This window comes from Mesoplodon bidens (genome assembly GCF_964165515.1).
Source record: "Mesoplodon bidens genome assembly, chromosome: 6".
In the NCBI taxonomy this organism is placed as follows: domain Eukaryota; kingdom Metazoa; phylum Chordata; class Mammalia; order Artiodactyla; family Ziphiidae; genus Mesoplodon; species Mesoplodon bidens.
In genome coordinates this window covers 39,426,049-39,442,027 of record NC_138162.1, presented here as the reverse complement: position 1 = coordinate 39,442,027, position 15,979 = coordinate 39,426,049, and the positions used below count along the sequence as shown (strand labels likewise).

At 33.1% G+C, this 15,979-nt stretch overlaps 1 protein-coding gene across 5 annotated transcripts in view; it reads left to right on the top strand.

The window, feature by feature from the left end:
• ERCC6L2 (ERCC excision repair 6 like 2) overlaps positions 1-15,979 on the top strand; it is a 146,727-nt gene that overhangs the window by 61,583 nt on the left and 69,165 nt on the right. For 3 of the 5 annotated variants that reach the window (XM_081237684.1, XM_081237685.1, XM_081237687.1), the window contains exons 7-11: positions 430-570; positions 1,587-1,700; positions 2,556-2,675; positions 8,935-9,006; positions 9,613-9,758. In XM_081237684.1, coding sequence (XP_081093810.1) covers positions 430-570; positions 1,587-1,700; positions 2,556-2,675; positions 8,935-9,006; positions 9,613-9,758 — 593 coding nt within the window. The remainder of the gene's footprint in view (positions 1-429; positions 571-1,586; positions 1,701-2,555; positions 2,676-8,934; positions 9,007-9,612; positions 9,759-15,979) is intronic. The other 2 variants (XM_081237686.1, XM_081237688.1) reach the window with 2 other exon arrangements.

Below are 15,979 nucleotides of genomic sequence, written 5' to 3'. Positions count from 1 at the left end.
TACCATTGTTCTAAAAATCTTCCCTTTTTCCTTTTCTAGTTTTTTTATTTGACCTAAACTTTAATCACTTATTTGCATGATGAGCTAATAATATGGAACCCTGAAAAGACCCACAATAATATGTTGAGAAATTTATAAAGAAATTACATACATTTTTCATATTTTGATTTTTTTAAATTAAAGAACAAACTATGAGATTTATTTGGAAAGTAAGTTCTAATTTGTATACTTTAGGGTAGAGTTGTAGCATAGAATATGGGAGAATTAGGAGAAATTTTCTTATATTCTCCTATGTATAATGATGTATCCAGAAAAAATTTAAATTTATGAGCAGTTTTCACTATTACAGTCTATGAAACCTGATGTGCATTGTGATTATTATTGCTATAAAAAAGATACTAATAGTTACCTTGTATTTTATCTTGGCAGATGGTATATTGTTCTCTGACAGATTTTCAGAAAGCCGTCTATCAAACAGTATTAGAAACAGAAGATGTGTCTTTGATACTTCAATCTTCTGAGCCTTGTACCTGCAGCAGTGGCCGAAAAAGGAGAAATTGTTGTTATAAGGTAAGCATTTCCGTGTGATATCTTTACTATCTTGCTTTTGATTACACAGTACTCTATTCTAATAGTATCAGAGTAAGTAGCAGATAAAATAACTTTTCCTCACATGGTTCTTTATCTTTAGAAGCTGTAAGTTAAGAAAAGGGACTAATTTTCCAAAAGATTTTACAATATCAAATAATAATCACAGCAAAATACAATATTCAAGTATCTTTTCAAAAAACTAGTTTTTAAAAGTAGCTCCAATTTTATTTCTTCCCTTTCAACTGTTATTGGGAAGTATCCTGCTTTAATCTTGAAATTTCATTTCATTTCCAGTAAATTTCTCATTATCAATGGATAATACTTCCTCTTTGATAGCAGGCTTAAAATATTATTCTGATCTGAGATTGAATGTTAATTTAAAAGAAACTGTGTATCAGTACAGTAAAGTATTTTATTTTTATTTAGAAACAAATATTCATTTATGCTTTTTAAAAAAATCTATGTATTTCCTGCCCTTTTTTCACCTTGCTACTTTATTGTCACCTCATATCCACATACATAAGAGGGACCATAAGTAAATATTTATCTAGATTGATATTTATTCCATATCTCATTTATTTTGCTGACTTTAACCACTTCACATTTTTGTAATAGCACAGTTTCCTAGAAAACTGGAATGGGTGAGCGGAGAGAGTAAAGGCTTCTATGTGACACCATCACCGCACTGTAGAGTTTTATGACCAGGAACCTCTTATGGCAGCATTTCTATCACTGTGTATACTTCCTGGAATGAGGACTTTCTCCCCTCTTTTATTAAAAACATCATTGTGTATGGTTCACCAAAACTACGATTCCACATTAGTGATTCATGGATATTTTGTATATCAGTTGACCATTATTTTCTCAGGGTGTATTGTGCCAATAGTAACCGGATAATAAGTATTATTGTAAGTGGCATATTTTGTGATGTAAGTAGTTACATAACCATGTTAGTCCCTTGCTTATTTTTATTTTCTGTACTTTTCTGGTTACAGACCAATTCACATGGCGAAACAGTGAAAACCTTGTATTTCAGTTACCTTGCGGTCCTTCAGAAGGTAGCTAACCATGTTGCATTACTGCAGGCTGCTAGCACCTCCAAACAGCAGGTTTGGATTGGCTTTTTAAATTTCTTTGTGATGCTATTTGGTATAAGTATTCTATATTTAGTATAAAATTTCTTAGCCAAATACCCTTAAGTTATTTTTGTATGGAATTTAAGAGGTAACTGACTTGCTTGTTTTTTTAATTTAGGTGTCAAAGAAGTATATGCACTTAAATTTTTAATCAAAGTGAGAAAAGTTAACCTTAAATTAAAATAATTTTTTATGCCTCTGATAATGTTCATATATTTATTTTCCTAACATCTTTTGATATAATTACTAATTAAAGATATTTGATGAGTCAGTCCTAATTCCAGTAATAATGTGTCTAATTACATTTATCTTATCTACTGGATTAAAATGAGGATTTATAATAATCTGTATATTAAATATTAGGAGTGCTTCCCAAACTAGCAAAAATCAGTAATTTCAAAATTTAGGCATACATGCAGTCATTTACTTTAGTCATTTCAATTGTGTCTTATTCTAAAGCACAATGTAAAAAAAAAGATCTTTTTAAAAACTTTTTTATATAATGATTTTACATTTTCTTTTTGTGTGATAGGCTTGAGGCTGTTCAAATGTAATTTTAAAAGACTGCTCTTTGGGAAGTATTCAGTTCCTTATTTTGGAAATCTTAAAAAAAAGTAACAGCAAAATTAATAGCCATATCACTATCTCAGAACTCATCAAAGCCATATATGATTAACATATCACTTTAAGGTTTTCTGAATTAGAGAAGGTAATATCTTCAACCTAGGAAGGAATATATATTCCTTCTAGTTAGATTTTTTTCATAAGTGATTCCAATTTATACAGGTTTAAATTGTGTTGAGATTTCTTTTCTCCTTTCCCCTTAAGGAAACACTTATCAAGAAGATATGTGATCAGGTATTTTCCAGATTCCCAGATTTTGTTCAGAAAAGCAAAGATGCAGCCTTTGAAACACTTTCTGACCCAAAATACAGTGGAAAAATGAAGGTAAGTATTCTTTCAGTTTGCATACATGCAAGGATGATATACAATATATTTATCAAATGGTATGATAGGGACACCAATTAATCAGAACAGATGCCCAATCATTCAGAAGAGATAGTGACCAAAGACAACTGGTATAATTGCATCAGCTCACTACGAACCCTGCGTATGGTAGATTTCTCAGTTAGTAGTAGTTACATCAAGTGTACTTCAAACTTTCCTTATTGATGTATTGGATGCATGCCCTGTTAAGAATGTATGCTGTCACCACATATATAATATCTTGTCTTCAAATGTTTAAGGAAGTAATCTACCAGAAATAAAAATGTTAATGCCAAATAAGAGGATGAGGATAGCCAGTAGTTCCAAATTTGAGAAAGGAACTACCTGAAGAGTTCAAGGTGGACAGGGCCTCTATGTCTAGACCGAATTTTCTGGCTCTTGTTTTTACTTGCTGACCTAGGTTGTAAGGTTGCTAAATCTCATTTATGGAAAGTGGACATTTGCTGTATAGCAGAAAACTGACCTGTTGGTGCTGCTCTTGATGGTGTATTACTGAGGGAGGGGTGCGAAAAGTAAGGCTAGGTTCTCCAAACATGTCCAGGCCTTTGGGAATTTCCTGTGACAGCTGTGTGAAATACAGCTTCAAGCCACCTTGCAATAGAATTTGTTTGTTTAACCCTTTAATAACTATCAAGAAACTTTATTTATGGATTCAGATTTTTACAGAACAATTCCCAATTATTATGTTTTAATTAAGAAAAAATAAATTATTTCTTTTGGCAAAAAATAAAATTAAAAAGGAAGTAATTTAAAATAGTCAGGTTTTTTTCCCCTTAAAATCCTGCAAATATTCTTAAAACATAATGTACATGAACACACAATAGTTTAGTTTGCTTGGATGTCTAAATTCAATGAAATAAAATAAAAGCTAGGAAGATTACCTTAAAATTTTGTGTATTTTTTTTACTGAGATGTAATTGACTCTGACATTGTATTAGTTTTAAGTGTATAATATAACGATTCGATATATATATATATATATATATATATTTATATATATATATATATATATCTATTGAGAAATGACTGCCCCATTAAGTTTAGTTAACAGTCATCACAATACATATTTACAGTGTTTTGTCTTGGGCTGAGAACTTTTAATATTAGCCACTTTCAGGTATCAATGTGGTATTGTTAACTATAGTTACCATACTGTACATTACATCCCCAAGAACTTATTTGTCTTATAACTGGAAATTTGTACCTTTTGACCACCTTCACCCATTTTACCCACTCCCCACCCCCTGCTTCTGACTACCACTAATCTGTTCTCTGTACCTATGAGGTTTTTTTTTTTTAGATTCCACTAAGTAAGATCATACTGTAATTGTCTTTCTCTCTCTAACTTATTTCACTTAGCACAGTGCCCTCAAGGTCTAACCATGTTGCCACAATGGCAGGATTTCCTTCTTTTTCATGGCTGAATAATATTCCTTGTGTATTTTACACACACACACACACACACACACATACATATATGTATCACCTTTTCTTTATCCATTCATCCGTCAATGGACATTTATATTGTTTCCATAGATGTCTCTTGTAAATAATACTACAGTGAATCTGGGGGATGCAGATATCTTTTCAAGATTAGTTTCTTTCTTTTGCACGTGGCTGTCCAGTTTTCCTAGCACTATTTATTGAAGAGAGCCTTTCCCCATTGTATATTCTTGGCTCCTTTGTTGTAAATTAAATGACCATATATGCAGGGTTTATTTCTGGGCTCTCTATTTTGTTCCATTGATCTGTGTGTCTGTTTTATGCCAATATCATACTGTTTTGATTATTTTGGCTTTGTGATATAGTTTGAAATCAGAAAGTGTGGTGCTTCCACCTTTGTTCATCTTTCTCAGGATTACTTTGGCTTCTTGGAGTTTTTTGTGGTTTCATACGAATTTTAGGATTGTTTTTTTCTACTTCTGTGAAAATCCTCTTGGAATTTTGATAAGGATTGCACTGAATCTATAGATTGCTTTGGGTAGTATGAACATTTTAACAGTATTAATTCTTCCAATCCATGAGCATGGAATATCTTTCCATTAATTTGTGTCTTCTTCAGTTTCTTTCATCAGTGTCTTACAGTTTTCAGTGTACAGCTCTTTCACCTCCTTGGTTAAATTCATTACTAGTTATTTTAGTCTTTTGGATGTGAATGTAAATGGAATTGTTTTCTAATTCCACTTTCTGATAGTTCTTTATTAATCTACAAAAATGCAACTGAGTTTTGTATATTGATTTTGTATCTTGCAACTTTACTGGATTTATGTATTCTAACTTTTTTTGGTGGAGTCTTTAAGGTTTTCTGTATATAATCTCATATCATCTGCAAATAGTGACAGTTTTACTTTTCCTTTCTGATTTGGATGCCTTTTTTTTTCTTGCATAATTGCTCTGGCTAGGACTTCCAGTACAATAAAAGTGGCAAGAGTGAACATCCTTGTCTTGTTCCTAATCTTTGAGGAAAAGCGTTCAGTTTTTCATCATTAAGTATGATGTTAGCTGTGGGCTTGTCATATATAACCTTTATTATGTTGAGGTATGTTCCCTCTATGCTCACTTTGTAAAAATTGTGTATTTTTAAAATAAATAAGTTTGTGTTAGAGAGAACATCCTATGATTTATTATCACAACAAATAATTCAAATCTAACAATATTTCCTAACAATAACATTTTTGTCATCCATATTGACTTTTATTTAATTATTTTTAAATTGAGAAATGTAAAAAGCCCAGTTAGTTTAGAACTGAGCACTTATAATCCTATAATTTAAGCCAATAGAATATTTCCAGAAATCATGGCCTTCTCTGAAAACTTCATTATTCATGGCTATTTATTTAAATTTTATTCATTGTGATTCTTCACTAAAAGTTGACCACTCTTGAAATTAAATGGAATTTTATTACTCTGCACTTTATATTCTTATATATCCATTAACTATATGATTTAAAACATACTGTTAGAGTTACTTATTTAGGAATAATAGTGTTTGATTAAGATAATTATTACATTTATTTTTATTATGATTTTTAGAAGGGATTTATTGCCAGAGGCTGGGTGTGTGTCTTTATATGAGAAGGAAGCCTGTACTTTACTTGTTTTGTGGGAGAACACCAATAAAGCAGAGACTGATGGTAGTAAGCTAGGGATATGTTTTCAAGACTGTGTTTCATCATTTGATTAGCAACATCATCTCATGATCTAGTAATACAAAACTTACAGGCTTATAATGGAATTATTGCCTGTGGGGTTAAGAACTCCAAATTGCATGTACTTCTTGAATTCAAGTGATAAAAGATCCTAGATCTGCTTCTTTTATTATAGGTTAGCTGGCAACTGCAGTTTATTTGTGGACATAATACCTACTGTACCCATCATAGCCTCAAAGCTATACTCATGAACTCCAGCTCTTTCTCTTAAGTGCCAAGGTCTTTTTTGACCTCAACTACTATTCAAGGGGTTAGGCACAAAGTTGCACTCATTCCCCTGATGAGAATCCTCATTTTCCCTTTAATTCCCTTGGGAAATGCCAGAGTCTTATTGTGGAGGGTGGAAAAAAGACTAGGAAACCCAATTTAGTGCTGTTGGAATCATACAAGGGTCATGTTCATCTCTAGGCCTAATTTGAGAAAAATTAGATCTAAGATTCATTAACTGTGAACATCCTCAAATTTAGGATTCCTTTACAGGTGGATTGTCTTGTTCTGTGGAGGACAACTGAGTGACAAAACATTGGGTCTGTATTATTAAGACTCCAACTATAGTGACCACACTGTTATTTCTGAAATTTTTAGTAAGGGATCTTAGCTTATAGTTATTCATTTAACTAGTAAGTTTTTTTTTTGTTTTTTAACTAGCCTAATAAAGACCTTCGGTCCAAAAACATTCACTTTCCTTATTATTTTTTTTTCATTTTACTATAAAATGTTCAAGAATACCTGAAATTATAATAGGTATGATACCCTCAAACAATCAGAGTGGATTTCTGTGCATCATGTCCTTGTCTTAAAATGTTAATGTCTGTAAGAGAATGATAAGACAAGCCACAGACTGGTAGGAATTTATTTGCAAAACAATAAGGGACTGGTATCTAAAATATACAAGGAACTGTTGAAACTCAACAATAAGAAAATAAACAATCCAATTTAAAATACAGAAAAGATCTGAACAGATGTTTCACCAGAGAAGATATACAGATGGCAAATAAGCATATGAAAAAATTCTCAACATCATGTCATTAAGGAATTGCGAATTAAAACGAGATATCACTAGACACCTATGGCTAAACTCAAAACACTGACAACACGCAATAGGAACTCTTATTGCTGGTGAGAATGCACAGTGGTACAGCCACTTTGGAAGACAGTTTGGCAGTTTCTTACAAAGCTAAACATATTCTTACCACACGATCATGCTCCTTGATATTTACCCAAATTAGTTTAAAACTTATGTCTGCATAAGAGCCTGTACACAGATGGTTATGGCAACTTCATTTGTAATTGCCCAAACTTGGAAGCAACCAAGATGTCCTTCAATAGGTGAATGGATAAACAAACTGTGGTACCTCCAGACAATGGAAAATTATTCAACAATAGAAAGAAACAGGATATCAAGCGACAAAAAGCCACAGAGTCACGTTGAATGCATATTGCTAAGTGAAAGAGCCAGTCATACATACTGTATGATTCCAACTATATGATATTCTGGAAAAGGCAAAACTATAGAGAAACAAAAAAATCAGTGGTTGCAAGGGGTTTGCAGGGAGGGAAGAATAGATGGAGAATACGGAATTTTTAGGACAGTGAAACTATTCTGTATAATAATGGAATCATGGATGCATGTCATTATATATTTGTCAGGACCCATAGAACTGTACAACACAAGTGAACCCTAATGTAAACTATGAACTTTAATTAATAATAATTTATCAGTATTTGTTCATCAGCCAAATATATCACCCTAATGCAATATGTTAATAATAAGGGAAACTGTTCAGGGAAGAGGCCGAAGTGGGGGGAGGGCGGGAAGAAGTCTGTGGGAGTTCTCTGTATACTCAGTTCTTCTGTAAATCTAGAATTGCTCTAAAATATAAAATATATTAATTTTAAGTTAATGAATTATGTGAAATTCAAATGCACATGCTTTATTCAGTTATTTTATTAAAAAATAAAGCTAATACAAATAAAATTTACTTTATATGTTCTCCAAGTATCAAAATAATGTTTACCTGATGTGTGACATTTTTATTTACCATTTGCTTGGTTGTCCGAGTAGCTTTTTTTTTTTTTTTTAAACTCTAGAGCTATTTTTTTGAGAGACTGTTGCGTGGAGGTCAGAGTTAGCACAATGTCTTTTCTTGCTCAACTATTAAGAATTTTATATTGAGTATAAATTTTTTTATTTAAAAGTTTAAATGTTTATCATTTAATAAATAAAATTGTTTATTGTATAGTTCAGAAAAACCTTATACTTAGTACAGAAAATTCCTTTTCTTTCCTTTGTGGTTTGCTTTTCCGCAGTGTTCTGGAGCTGTCATTGCCAGAGTAGAAATGCCTTTTTAAAAATAACAGTACTACTCTCATACACAGGCTTTGGGTTATTTGTTTCCTCCCTAAAAGTGCTACATATGGGGGCAAATTATTGGCATTTTGAGGTCAAAATCAAATCTGGAATTCAGGGCTTACTGTAAATAGAGAAACAGGGAAGAAAATGAGAAGAGGTGTATATCTGACTGATTATTCTGAGAAAATAAATATCAGAACTTTTAGAACCTAGGTGAAATTAAACACATTTTATTATATCTACCTAGAGAAAACTTAAATACTTCCTAAAAGGAATGCTGCTCTGTAATTTAGTTTCTGAACATACTGTAGGTATAAATAAAGTGTATTTTGGAAATTAAATTAATCCATTTAAATGCATCCCATAATCTAAAATGCTTCTTTTTTATTAAAACCAGATGAGATGAAATAAAAGTCTTTGAGAACTTTACCTCATTATTAACAATATGATGATGAATTTCATGTAGTATCTAATATTTTATTTCTCTAACTTGGAAAAAAATGAAGGGAATTATAAAAGATAACTGAGGTTATATTGTATCAAAGTAATTTTTAAGAAATTCTCAAGTGATGTTTATATGTATATAGTATACTTTTTGTTGAAACTGGTTCACTGATGTTCTCTGGTTCCCTTCCAGGTCCTTCAGCAGCTTTTAAACCATTGTAGGCAAAACAAAGATAAAGTTCTTCTTTTCTCCTTTTCCACCAAGGTGAGTTTTGTCTGAAGCATATTCTTGATTGGCTCAACCTTAATTCCTGAGGCATAAAGCCTAAGAGATAAAACAGCATCCAGCCACATCTACTTATGTATCTTCTGTAGGAAATGGTAATGAGGTAAGAACTTTTAAAACAGATACTAAAATTTCAATTATATCAGAGTTGCTTACTGTGAAATAGCAAACTCAAAGATAGATTTCTAATTCTCTGTTGATGTTTTTGTTAATAATTAAAGTGTTCTTTAAGACATTTAAGAAATTTTAGAATGTGGAAAATAGCAAAAATAATGTAATATATTTACATAAATGAGTTAGCCATTTCTTTTTATTCCATTTTAGTTTAAAAAACTAAAAATTGATTTTTTCCCCTGAAAGATTGATTTTTCTTTTTTTAAAACAAAGATTGCTGAACACGAACGTCAGTTTCAGTATAATGGGAAGATACATGTGAGTCAGAAATTAGAAAAATATTTGTTGTCCTTGTAATTATAAGAAATTGTGATCAGCAATATTAATACTTAGTAAAGCTCATCTCTATAATGGTATGAAACTTATTAAACCATGAATTTGTCTTTTCACGTCTCTGTATTTTTCCTCTAGTTGCTCGATGTGCTGCAGCAATACTGTATGGCATCTGGGCTTGATTACCGACGACTTGATGGAAATACAAAATCAGAGGAAAGAATCAAGATTGTGAAAGAGTTCAACAGTACACAAGATGTTAACATTTGCCTTGTCTCCACAATGTAAGAAAATAAAATTTGATAACTTGATTTTTATCTAATTGCTTTTAAGATTTAAGGTAATCTTTAAACTATTACTAGATTTTCAGTGGTTATGCTTGTATTGCTTTGTTTCATTTAGCTTTAAGAAGAAGCAACAAAAATGCTGTTAATTTTGACTGAAATAACAATATCTTGAGTTTTATCTAAACTTTTCTCTCAGTTCCCTTATCACTGAATTCTCTTTATATGTATGGCTTTATTTTATTTTATTTTATTTTATTTTTGCGGTACGCGGGCCTCTCACTGTTGTGGCCTTTCCCGTTTGCGGAGCACAGGCTCCGGAAGCGCAGGCTCAGCGGTCATGGCTCATGGGCCTAGCCGCTCCGTGGCATGCGGGATCCTCCCGGACCGGGGCACGAACCCGTGTCCCCTGCCAATGCAGGCAGACTCTCAACCACTGCGCCACCAGGGAAGCCCTGGCTTTATTTTTTTTAAATCCAAAAAATGGATGTTTCCTCAGAAATTTTCTGTACTGTTTTGACTCATGTCTTGTGGTTAGAGCAATTAGACTTAATTGGATAATCAAGTTATTAATCAAATAGCTGAGAATGATAGGTAGCAGTGGTTTTCGAACTGTGATCAAGGAGCCCTTGAGAACCCACAGTGCTTAGTGGGTGAGGAGTTTCCCTCCTCTGTCTCTACCTGGTCTCAAGCAGAGCAGCTCAACATTTATAGGTTTTATAAAAGTTAAATCAGTTCTAACACCTATTTATGAATCTCTCAATAAACTTTTTAAGAAATACACTCACATTAGAGAAAGATTTGATATAAACACCTAAGATTAATCCCTTTTGGGGGGGTAACAAATCTGTAACTTTCAACATCTAATGTAATAAGTATTTTATAGATGTGCTTCCACTGTCTTTCAAAAAGAATTTCAAAGGACTTTTATTTATTTATTTATTTATTTATTTATTTATTTATTTATTTATTTATTTTAAATTGAAGTATAGTTGACTTACAGTGTCATTTGTGTTAGTTTCAGGTGTACAGCACAGTGATTCAGTTATATATATACATATATGTGTGTGTGTGTGTGTGTGTATATATGTATATATATATATTCTTTTTCAGATTCTTTTCCCTTATAGGTTATTACAAAATACTGAGTATAGTTCCCTGTGCTATACAGTAGATCCCTGTTGGTTATGTGTCTTATCTCTAGTAGTGTATATATGTTAATCCCATCGTCTTAATATATCCCTCCCCTCCCTTTTGTCTGTGAGTCTCTTTCTGTTTTGGAAAGTTCATTTGTATTTTTTTTTTTTTATTTTAGATTCCACATGTAAGTGATATCATATGATATTTATCTTTCTCTGTCTGGCTTACTTCACTCACTTAGTATGATAATGTCAAGGTCCATCCATGTTGCTGCAAATGGCAGTATTTCATTCTTTTTTTATCACTGAGTAATATTCCATTCTGTGTGTGTATATTATATATATATATATATATATGTATATACCCCATCTTTATCCATTCATCTGTTGATGGACATTTAAGCTGCTTCCATTTCTTGGTTATTGTAAATAGTGCTGCAGTGAACACTGGGGTGCATGTATCTTTTCAAATTATAGTTTTCTCTGGATATATGCCCAGGAGTGAGATTGCAGGATCATACGGTAGCTCTATTTTAGTTTTGTGAGGAACCTCCATACTGTTTTCCATAGTGGCTGTACCAAATTACATTCCCACCAACAGTGTAGGAGGGTTCCCTTTTTTCCACACCCTCTCTAGCATTTATTATTTGTAGACTTTTTGATGATGGCCATTCTGACTGGAGTGAGGTGATACTTCATTGTAGTTTTGATTTGCATTTCTCTAATAATTAGTGATGTTGAGCATTTTTTCATGTGACTGTTGGCCATCTGTATGTCCTCTTTGGAGAAATGTTTGTATAGATCTTCTGCCCATTTTTTGATTGAGTTGTTTTTTGATATTGAGCCGTGTAAGCTGTTTGTATATTTTAGAAAGTAATCTCAAGGGACTTTTAAAATAAACATGTAAAATACAAAAAATGAAAAGCTAAGTCAAAATAAAAATTACTTTGGTAATTCTCTGGCAGTCCAGTGGTTAGGACTTGGCACTTTCATTGTCATGGCCTGGGTTCAGTCCCTGGTCATGGAACTAAGGTCCCACAGGCTGCATGGTGTGGTCAAAAAAAAAAAAGAAAAAAGAAAAAAAAATTACTTAAAATGAGGAATCAAGTGTTATATATGATGAGTGAGCTACTTAACTGTTGAGCACTAAAATTCTTGAGTTCTTGCAACTAAGGCCCAAGCAGAGAAGCTCTAGATTTCCATTTTCCTGTGAATGAATTCAAAAAGTAATTTCACACAAGAGTCCTTAAATACAAAGTATTAAATGACATAGAATCCTGTCTTGAGCTAAGTTTTATAAGACACACATAAGCATTCTTATTTTTTAAATAATGTTTTTTTAAAGTAATATCTGTAAATCAATCAATGTGATATACCACATTAACACATTGAAGAATAAAAATCATATGGTCATCTCAATAGATGAAGAAAAAGAGTTTGACAAAATTCAACATCCATTTACCATATAAACTCTCAACAAAGTACGTATACAGGGAACATACCTCAACATAATAAAGGCCATATATGAAAAACCCACAGCTAATAATATACTCAATGGTGAAAAGCTGAAAAGTTTTCCTATAAGGTCAGGAACAAAAGAAGGATGCCCAGTTCTCACCACTTCTACTTAACATGGTACAATGATTCCTAGCCACAGTAATCAGATAAGAAAGTTTAAAAGGCATACAGATTGGAACAGAAGAAGCAAAATTGTCAGTATTTGCAGATGTCGTGATTCTACGTATAGAAAACCCTAAAGACACTACCAAAAAACTATTCGAACTAATAAATAAATTCAGTGAAGTTTCAGGACACAAAATTAACATACAGAAATCTGTTGTATTACTATACCAAATAATGAACTATCAGAGAAATTAAGGAAACAATTTTATTTACAATTGTGTCAAAAAGAATATAATAACTAGGAATAATTTTAACTAAGGAGGTGAAAGATATGTACACTGAAAACTATAACACAAATTTGAAAGAAATTGAAGACAACACAAATAAATGGAAAGATATATACCATGTTAATGGATTGGAAGAATTAACATTGTTAAAATGTCCATATAACCCAAAGCAATCTTCATATGCAATACAGCAATCCCTATCAAAATACCCATGGCATTTTTCAGAGAACAGATAGTCCTAAAATTTGTATGGAACCACAAAAGATCCCAAATAGCCAAAGCAGCTTGAGAAAGAAGAACGAAGCTAGAGGTGTTATGCTTCCTGATTTCAAAATCAAATGTCTGGGGCTTCCCTGGTGGTGCAGTGGTTGAGAGTCTGCCTGCCAATGCAGGGAACGCAGGTTTGTGCCCCGGTCTGGGAGGATCCTGCATGCCGTGGAGTGGCTGGGCCTGTAAGCCATGGCCGCTGAGCCTGAGCGTCCAGGGCCTGTGCTCCACGACGGGAGAGGCCACAGCAGTGCGAGGCCTGCGTACCGCAAAAAAAAAAAAAAAAAATCAAATGTCTGGTATACAAAGCTATAATAATCAAACAACATGGTACTGGTACAAAACCAGACACATGGATCAATGGAACAGAGTAGAGAGCCCAGAAATAAACCCACACTTACATGGTCAATTACTCTATGACAAAGGAGCCAAGAATATACAGTGGGGAAAAGACAGTCTCTTCAAAAATGATATTGAGAAAATTGGACAGATACATGTAAAAGAATGAAAGTAGACTGTTTTCTTACCCCACATGCAAAAATAAGCTCAAAGTGGATTAAACTTTTAATGTTAGACCTGAAACCATGAAAGTCCTGGAAGAAAATATAAGTAGTACACTATTGGACATCTATCTTAGTAATATTTTTTGGATCTGTCTGGGCAAGGACAACAAGAGCAAGAATAAACAAATGTGACTACATCAAACTAAAGAGCTTTGGCACAGTGAAGGAAACCATCAATGAAATGAAAAGGCAACCTACTGAATAGGAGAAGATAACTGTAAATGGTATGTTCAATAAGGGGTTAATATTCAAAATATATAAGGAACTCATAAAACTCAATATCGAAAAAACAATCCAATTAAGAAATTAGCAGAGGACCTGAATAAACATATTTTCAAAGAAGACATACAGATGTCCAACAGGCACATGAAAAGGTGCTTAACATCACTAATCTTCAGGGAAATGCAGATCAAATCAAAAAGAAATTATCACCTCATGTCTGTTATCAAAAAGACAAGAAATAACAAGTGTTGGTGAGGATGTGGGGAGAAGGGAACCATTGTGCACTGTTGGTGGGGATGTAAACTGATACAGTTACTATGGAAACCAGTATGGAGGTTCCTCAAAAAATTAAAAATAGAAGTATTGTACAATCTAGCAATTCCACTTCTGGTCATTTGTCTGAAGAAAATGCAAAACACTAATTTGAATAGATATATGTATCTCAATGTTCATTGCAGCAGTATTTAGAATAGCTAAGATATGGAAGCAACCTAAGTGTCCATTGATAAATGAAGTGGATAAAGATTACACACACACACATATATATACACAATGGAATATTACTTGGCCATAAAAAGAATGAAATCTTGCCGTTTGTGACAACATGGATGGACCTGGAGGTATAATTTAAGTGAAATAAGATGGAGAAAGACTAGTACCATATGATTTCACTTATACGTGGTATCTAAAAAACAAAAGAACAAACATAGCAAAACAGAAACAGACTCAGATACAGAGAACAAGCTAGTGGTTGCCAGGGGGGAAGGGGTGAGATAGGTGAAGGGGTTTGAAAGGTACAAAATAAAGAAGTCATGGCGATGCAATGTATAGCATAGGAATATATTCAATTTTTTAAAAAGTCTTATTTATATGTTTCAAATCTAGCTGATCACTTTTACATATATTTTGTTTTTTATGGTTTCTAGCTTTCCTTTTATTTCTTTAGTAATTTTAGTCATTTTTTAAAATATCTTTTTGAATGGCATTTTTGCTCTATTAACTCCTGTGCTTGGGGGGTGCTAATCCTTCTATTTGTTCTTCCCTCTGGCTTTTGCTTATGGTTGATGGTTTCTTCACACATTTTATAATTTTTTATTTTGAGCTTATCTTCAGTGGGGCTTCTTTCCTCTGTGGAAATCCTTTGGAGACTGGTTGTAGGAGTTCTCCATTACTGTGATTTTACTTTGACTTCTTTGTTAGGCATCCCAACCAGGACGAGAAGTTTTGGATTCCTGTTTCCCTATGACTGAATTCAAAGAGTGATTTGTTACCTAAGTCCTTACATTTGTTACATAAAGAACCTTATAAGACATAATAAATCCATTCTTTAGCTATGTTTTTCAAAAGACATATGCTCAGTTTTTGTTTTGTTTTCCCTGTTTTGCAAAAATTTATATTTAATTTCTAGGTGTTGAAACAAAACAGTTTCACACTGGCTCAGTCCATCATTTTTGCCAGAATCCTAATTCTTCATTATCTTTTAGTTTATCAGCTTTAAACAGCTTGGACTCTTTGTTATGTTAGAGGAGGATTTAGTTTACTTACACTCCTCCCTCCCCATTTTCCACACAGTATTTACTATTTTTATTTTTATTATTTGTCTATAAATTACTTTTTTAACCTGAAATAATATACTTCAATCTTTGATTTTTAGTCCAGCAACTTTCTACAGTATCTTTTAAGTACTTGTAATGTGTGGTATTAGCATTAGAACACATCCACCCTTTTTTCTACTTTTGTTACCTGTCCATATCGTCTGTCAGCTTTTTTTTTTTTTTTTTTTTTTTTGCGGTACCCGGGCCTCTCACTGTTGTGGTCTCTCCCGTTGTGGAGCGCAGGCTCCGGACGCGCGGGCTCAGCGGCCATGGTTCACGGGCCCAGCCGCTTCGCGGCATGTGGGATCTTCGCGGACCGGGGCACGAACCCGTGTCCCCTGCACCGGCAGGCGGACTCTCAACCACTGCGCCACCAGGGAAGCCCTGTCAGCTATTTTAACAAATAACTTTGTATGCCAGAATATATAGAAAGTAAATTTTATGTTATCTTTGAATATCAGAAAACGTCTTTTATTTGCTCTCTCACTTGCTACTTTGGCCAACTGTAGAATTCTGGATTGAAAA